At 39.5% G+C, this 8,258-nt stretch overlaps 1 protein-coding gene across 5 annotated transcripts in view; it reads left to right on the forward strand.

The window, feature by feature from the left end:
• LIX1 (limb and CNS expressed 1) overlaps positions 1–8,258 on the forward strand; it is a 67,082-nt gene that overhangs the window by 54,089 nt on the left and 4,735 nt on the right. For 3 of the 5 annotated variants that reach the window (XR_015724376.1, XR_015724375.1, XR_015724377.1), the window contains 2 exons: positions 782–1,341; positions 2,511–4,140. Coding sequence is in view for 1 of the 5 variants with exons in the window: in XM_045808349.2 (XP_045664305.1) it covers positions 782–1,069 (288 nt within the window). In the remaining 4 variants the exon portion in view is untranslated. The other 2 variants (XR_015724374.1, XM_045808349.2) reach the window with 2 other exon arrangements.

The following is an 8,258-nucleotide window of genomic DNA, read 5'->3' on the forward strand; positions in this document are numbered from 1 at the left end:
CACTCTACAAGATCTTCTTAAAGTATATCCATCAAACCTATACATGATGTTACAATGTATTGGCAAATTTTTCACATGAGAATTGACAGGTAGTGATTAATTTCAAATTATTTACAGAAGAGACAATGTACACGAAGGTACCATTATGATATCAATAATGATAATGCCTACGTTCCGCATTCTTAAAGTTATTTCTGTAGTTCCTGTGAGCCATTTGGACTGCCATCTATCTTCCTTATGCTAAGAACACAGCAATTAGGAAGTTGACTTTCCTGGTTTCTAAGCCTTGTCCTGACTCAAAGCCTCCTGCTCTCTACAGAAAGGTGTAACCAAACACAATTCTGCCCTAATCCTTCCATATAATTGTTTCTGTCTCTCTACCTTGCTGAAGGAGATAATGCTGGGCAGAAGAGTTCAAGGAATCAATGAGGTAGTAATATTCATGCATAAAGGAATACATTTTCAAAGGAAGACATTTTCTAGCAAGGTCAGAGTTTTGTTTGTGAACATTATTGAGTCGTTCTTGGTGGTAGTGTTTTGACTCAACTTGAAGTGACCTTGCTTTGCCTGATCAGCTTAGCCATTCATTTGCTTTAAGAAGTCTATTTGAGGTTTGGCTTCCATTTGTGAACATTAGAGAGGTTCAGTTGTTGGCAAAACCCCTATGGATGTGGATGTGGGGGGTGGCAGAGACAAAGGAAATGAGGTGTTGGGAGGCCATGAACACAGGTGCCTTTGTTGCTCTTCATTGACACTCTGGACTTTGTCTCTTGACTCCCAGGAAGTCATCTCCTACTATTCCCAGTATTCCCTAGATGAAAAGATGCGCAGTCATATGGCCCTGGACTGGATTATGAAGGAGAAGGAGTCACCAGGAATCCTCTCTCAAGAGCTACGGATGGCCCTGAGGGAGTTGGAGGAAGCAAGGAAAGCGGGACAAGAACTGCGGTTTTACAAAGAAAAGAAAGAAATCCTGAGTTTAGCCCTGACTCAGATCTACAGTGATCCTGACACCTCCTCACCCAGTGACGATCAGCTGAGCCTAACAGCTCTTTGTGGCTACCACTAGCAAGGCCAGGTCCCAGCTGCCCTGAGGTTGGCAGAGGCCAGACTCTAAAATTAGGAAGCTCAGTGAAGGAGGTCATCAGAGGCTTTAGCACCTATAGCTACTACCTGAAGGCTGTACTAATTCTTCCCATCCATTCCATTCACAGAATCTAAGAGTAGTAGGACCCTTACAGGACCCAACATCCCACTTGATGCATTTTCCCATCATGCTTTCAAGAGTTCCGCCTCTTACTGAAAGGATGGAGACAAGATTATTGGAAAAATATTTTCCAGGTTTGGCTTTAACCTAAAGCCCTGTTGACACGTGCCTTGCTAGATTATATTTGTTGTTTTAAACAATGGGCCAGTGTAGCATCCCCCAAAAGAACATCAGCCAAGACTGGGGAAAGTAGCATGATAGCAATTTTTTAAAATACTTGGCATTAAATAAACAATATAGAAAATATGCATGGGTCAGAGTTTCTTCCTAAGCTTTATAAGCTAAGAGATACTTTACTAGGTGTAGTCTATAAAATTACAGTGGGGATTTTATCTGGACATCCCACTATCAAAGATCTTAAAGTGATAATAGTATGAAAACACTTGATAAATTTAATTTGGCTTAAAATGCCAGTAATAATCATTTTTAAAAGTCTACACTCTTCCATATGGGGATATCACCTAGCGTAGTACCTTCATGGGTATTCCTCAAGAAGAATTAATATCTAATTTTTACGAGTCCTGCAGTCAGTCATGTTCATTTTTAATTTGCAAATAGATTACTTGAATTGATTTGTTTTTATTTTTGCCACCACAGTCATATATCTATAATGAAGAAAATTACTGGCATTTTAAAGGTTAAAGCATTTTGAAAAATCACTAGCTTTTAACAGTGCCTGCATTTGATTGTTTTCTCATGCATTAGAGAGGAGTCTTTAGCTGTCTTTTTGTCGTTGTTCAAGAACATGAGCCATGAGTAGCTCAAGTGTAGTGTCATTTTTAGGTTTTAATTAGACATCTCTTTTTGAAAATGGCTTGGGTCAATTAATTGATTAGAAAACCGAAAACAAATACAGACCAATTTTTGGATAGTTTCTAGTAGCTCAAGTTTAAGAATGGCACCGGTACCAATTTTAAACATTTATAGGAATTTCCATATTTATGGAAATGGATTATCTTGCATTTAGTCCAAAATTTCAAAATAAAGAACACAGTTTTTTCAATGTTAAACAAGGCTTCTTTTTCTTCATGTTTAGGCAAATGCGAATTAACTTTTCTGAAGGCTAAAACCACTACATTTACATTAAAAACAGAAGCATGATAGTTTAACTTCAAATCTAAATATGTGCAGATGTAATTATCACTCCTTAAGTCCCCATGAAAACTATGTATACTGATCATGTATTTTTGAAGTAAACTTGATAATAAAAAATTAATTTCATATATCATATTTCTTACACCAGGGGAGAATTTAGCTTCAGATGTGCCCTACTCTAATGTGAAAAGGTAATACTATATAAATATTAGATAAATTTAATTTAAAAATATTGTTTTAACAAACGTCACATTCCTCTCCATTATGAGGCTAAATATCACCTAAAATAAAACTGTATTCCCTTAAAATCTCAAAAAGGAATTAGGATTAATATTTGTAAATTGGATTAATTTTAAAATTAAGGAAACTTCCTATTTAAAGTAATTTTTTCATAAAGTTATTACTCTTTATCATTTCAGAAAGCCACAATTTCCCATGTTGGGTGTGTTTAAAGGTAGGTACATCTTTGCTGCATTTGCAGACTTTGACAATGACTACCTCAAGTTGACACCACCTAATTAGATGCAGGAAGTAGAATCAGCTGGGAAAACAGTAAATTTATTCTCTGCCCAACAATCAGAAAGCTGTACCCGTTCTGTAAACTAAAAGCAGAGGTTCTCCCTTGGCCAATGGCAGTTTTTCCCCAACTGGTCAAAACTGCCCGCTCTTCCTGGAATGGCATGGAACCTACAGCAAAAGAAGCAAAAGTCAGAATCTTTGCAGTTGCTGGGCCCTTTGATGTTCATTTATAGCAAATCAATGTCAGCTAAAACATAAGGTGCATCAGTCAGTATCTGTCAGTACATCACTCAAACATTTGTAATTCAGACCCAAGAAGAGCCAGGTTGAAAAGCAAAGTAGATTATTACTATTTTTCCTTTTCTGTATCTTGTTCTCGGTGATACACTGTGTTGAATAGGATTGGAGTGGAGGATTCTCTAGTTAAATATATGGAGCTCTGAGTCCTAAACTTTTGTGGTTATGACCCCTTTGAGAATCCAGTGAAAGTCATGGACCTTTTCCTAGGAAAATAGAATGAAGTATATACGTTCAAATTTGCACAAACAGTTTCAGTGAGCTTGCGGACTTTTCCAAAGTCCATGGATTGCTCTGTCCAACAACCTCCAGTTTAGAACTCTTAATTTTGAGCACAGACTTACCGTCTCTTGAACTTTTCAGCAGGGATCCAAGCTAGTTCAGACATAGCCCTGTGTAGCCTAATTCTAAGATAAATGTCATTATCCTTACATACAGAATTGTTCTGTATCTTGACAAGAAATAGTTTAATTTTTACAAAATCCAAATACACCAAATTGTTATGAAAAAGCAGCTGAAAGCAAACTAGTCACTAAATGTGTGTGAACCTATCAGAATATTACCGATTTAATGAAGTCATTGTTCCTCTAATGATCAGAATTTGGTTGTCCATTTGTTCAAAAGCTATAGTCCACTGATATGTTTTCTGTTAAATTCATTCACTTACCTCTAGAAAAGGAGAAGAATAAAATTACAGATATTCTTGAAATGCTGTATCCACATCAACTTTGAATCTAATCCTTTATGTCTCAGGGAAAAGAGGAAAAAAAAACATATAAAGATTTAACACTCTCTTGTTTCTTGGGGGGAAAATTTTGAAGGTAGCAGTATTGGTATAGTTGACTTTATCTCTGAAATGCTTTAGAGAATTCTGAGATATATCATGCCGTGCCTTTCTTTCTTGCCTAAGGACAGAAGAAGCCAGACGAAGAAAATTTTATTATCCTTGACTATGTTTACAAGTAAGCACTCTTCAGGATATTATCACTTATATATTGTTGATACTTTTTTGTTTTGCCTTGCAGAAATGCAAATATTAAGTTTTCTTCTATGGTGTCTATGGTGTTAAATAGTGAATATTATTTTTAGCTAGAGCTTTTAGGAACATGGAAATAATTTTCTCCAGCACAGTGGTTCTCAACTTTGGCTGCACATTAGAAATAATTAAGGAGCTTTAAAAAATCCTAAATGTCTAGACTATACCTCGACCAATGAAATCAAACTCTCTGGAAGCGGGGCCCAGGCATCAGTATTTTTTAAAACTCCCCAGGTTGTTTCAATGTGCAGCAAGGTTTGGGAATGACTGCTCTACCCAGGAAGGTCTGGCCCAAAGGTCCTTGGCCTAGCTAGTGGAAGCTATTACTCCACTTGGCCTTGGCCCCAATTCCAATGTTGAGCTCCTCTGAGCTAGGTAGGACCTGTTTGAGCAACAGGCTTTCCTGGAGCCCAGAACTAAAGCAGGGCAAGCACACACACATGTGCAAACACACAGACACACACAGTATCTTACAGTACAGCTAAATTCTGCCCCAGGGTCCAGGCTTGCTTTCTCAAATATGATACATAAAATATCCATACCAAAATCATCTGGGGTACTCATTTAAAAATTAAAGTTCCTGGGCCACACCCCAGACCTGCTGACCAAATTACTGGAGAAGGTCTGGATAATGTACCACTTTACCAGGTGTTTCTGATCAGACTTAAATTTGAATTCTTTTGGCCTAAAGCTACCTAACACATTCTTTAGTGGGTGGCATAGCTTTGCCCCCTTTGGATGTAAGCAGCCTCCTGGGGTAGAGTGCAGAAAGGAATAAAGGAGAGAAGGGAATGTTGCCCCTCTACCCTTTCTGGAAGCTGGAGAAAAATAGAAGGGGCAAAGAGATACGGCTGCCTTTTTTCTACCAAAAGAGCAGCTCCCATTCTTTTATCACTTTGGCCTTAACATTTGGAAATACTTTTAATCCCTTTACCAGACACCATGGAAATCTCTTTTTGCTCATATAAAGTTGCTTCTTTAAACCTGACTAAACCCTGGTAGCACTTTGTACCTTGGAACAAAGTAGATTGTGGGAAAGGCAAGCAGAAGCTTCTTCTTGAGAACTGTTGATCCTCTAGTGGTTTGCAAGTGAAAATCCCAGATTGCTATCCATTTATAGCAGTTCCCAATTGTAGCAGCAATTATGTACCACAAATACATTTTAAGTCAGTTGTTCAACCCCAAGGGTGCATTTTTCTCTAAAAGCAAGGTCATAAATGGTGGCAAGTTTCCCAAACTAGCCTAAATAAGCAGTAGGGCACCCGAAAACCTAATTTATAGGACCTAATACATCCCTAGGTTGTGAGTGGGCAAGGGAAGGTAGAACAAGGGCAGCTGTGGGTCTAAGGCATAGTATTGAAAACCTCCTGAGGTGTATTTCTCAGCCCCAAACTGGTTCTCCAGCCTCTTTATATTTTCTTTGTCCCTCCATAGATAACCTTGCCAACACCCCACCCACTGTTGCCTCTTCTGAGCATGGTTTCTTCCACTTGACTTACTGAAGAAAAGTTAATTTTTTCCTGCCTTCTTACAAACTCTTTGAAAATTTCTAAAAGAAACAGGAATATTTGTGTGACCTAAAAGTGGCAGCTACTAAGCTTCTCTGCAGACTGTTTTCACCAGGGCTGCTGCAGAAAGACACAGACACACAAAGCAGGACTACACTGAACAGGGTAACCATGAAACCTGTCCCATGCACCCATAGTCCTAAGGTTTCCTGCTTCTTTGGTGTTCTCATTAGGCTCCAAGTGACACTGTCCCATCCTGATCACAACTGCCCCATAACTAGCCAGTGATTCTGGATAACCTGGCTCAAACTCCAAAGTGGACTGATGAGTTTGTCTCCTCAGGAATGTGAACTAAGAAACATGAAAGGAATTTGCCAGGTTGAGTTGGGAGGGGAAGTTGGAGGAGTCACCTTCCTGAGAGCTGTGGTCTCTGCAAGCACAAGTGAGGAGGAGGAAGGAATCATGAGTCAGGAGAAGAAGGTGTTCAGTAGAAAGAGGAGACACTGATTGGTGCAGAGAGCAGATGCAGAGACGGGCAGAGATGCAAGAAGGTGAAAGCATGAAGCCCATGAGGGGATGACAAGAGCTGCTGGCCCAAGTGCCCTGCAATAAATTTTCTTATTATTTATCCAAGTGGATCACACCTTGCAACCAAAGAAATCAGACCTTACTTATTCAGAGCAAAATCACACTGTATTATTCTGGATTTTTTATCCTCTGAGTAGACCGAAAAAAACTGACGTGAGGAAGAGCCTCTTCAATGCTGCTGAGAAAAGTAGATCAAAAGCTGGTGACAGAGTTGACTTTTTCCCCACTCACACCCCCTCCAACGCCAATGTCAGGTCTCACAGTGTTCAGGAGTTCTTCCAACTCTGAAATAAATTTACGTATCGCGTGCTAATCATCCTGCCCTTGCTTCCCTGCATAGAAATTCCTGTGTTCTCATGTTCTACAGGAGGTATAACCACAGAAAGCAAACAGGACTCTATTTTTAAAAAGACAGAATTCATAACCTCAGATAACTGTTGTCTTCTTAAAAAATTAGTTACCTCAGGAAACTAATAACATGCTCTGACAATGCTCAAGAATGCGATCTTTGCCAAAGACAAAAAAAAACAGTCATGCACTCGTCTTTGGAAATGGTCCTCTGAATTCATGTGAGCAAAGAAGAAAAGCAGTGTCTATTGTTGGCTGAGAGCTCCTTGCCATCCTGAACTGACTAGTTTATCTTAGCATCAGGACTATTAGATCAAATACTTAGCAGGTGCTCAATGAATGCTTCTTGAGTAGGAATTTGTTATCATTGTGTTGGTACCTTCCTTACTCCTTGATGATGAGTTAATTCATTCACCAGACCTGGCTTTGTTCTACTTGACTAGTCAGGACTCACTTGGTTGTAAGGTAGAAACCCAAATCCAGCCTACTAAGCAAAGGGGGAGTTTATTGGCTTGTGACACAAGAGTGTTTCTTCCAAGTACATCTGTATCCAGGAGCACAAACCAGGACTTGATCTTGCTCATGATATTGATGTGTACATACGTGCATACATGTGTATCATTGCTCATTTCCCAAATCAGCTCTCTTTTGTGTTGGCTCCATTTTTAGGCAGGCTGTCCCCTTGGAGTAGCAAGACGGTGACTGGCAGTTTCATGCTTCCCTCATAGCAGCAGGAGAAATTCTCTTCCCAGCAGTTCAAGTCCAAATTCCAGAACTGGGTGCTATAGTGGTGTTTTAGTTCAATCAATCACTGTGCCATTCCTGAGGCACATGCCTGTCCTCCTAGAACTAGTAGTCAATTCATCCCATCTAAACAACGCAGACCCAGTGGAGAAGGAGGAGTCACCTGAGGGAAATATGGGTTCGGTTACCAAAGTGAGGAAATGTGGCCACTTCCCAAGACATTTTAAAAATATTTGTCCTTAAGAGCCTTCAGAGACAGAATAAACAATAGAAGAACTGCAGTCTCTCCAACCATTAATTGGGGAAAAGGATTCTGGGTAGACAAAAAATAACAGATGTCCACTATGAATACATTGTACCATTTCCAAAAATCAAATCCACTCTCAAAGGACAAATTTTGTCACCATTAAGGATGTTCAAAAGAACATTCTCCCCTGAGGGGAAGTCTAAAAGTGTTTCCAGACCAATCACATCACTGGAATAAGCATAGAAGTTCTCTGAGGACTTGCCTGAAGGGGCCAGTGCTCATTTATATGAAAGAGTTCTGTCATGTGGAGAAGCCTAATCACTCACATTAATCTGCAGTCACACTTCATATATCTTCCGTGATGATGAATCGTTGCTATGCAAGTGAGTCAGGAAATTTCCTCTGGTCTATTTCTGGTGGGCTCTGGCTTTCATTATCAGTGGCTGCTAATTCTACTTAATAGAAAAGAAAACAACTGATGCCACCAATTGAAAACAACTGTGGCAAAACTGGACCGCTCATAGCCTGGGTACTTAATCTGCCCTTCCTTATGGCTGAGCACCTTGCAACCTTAAGAAGGGCTCCACTCTGACCCATGAGTTGTGACAT

This window comes from Ursus americanus, chromosome 5, assembly GCF_024610735.1.
Source record: "Ursus americanus isolate L20-20 chromosome 5, mUrsAme1.1.p, whole genome shotgun sequence".
Lineage (NCBI taxonomy): Eukaryota > Metazoa > Chordata > Mammalia > Carnivora > Ursidae > Ursus > Ursus americanus.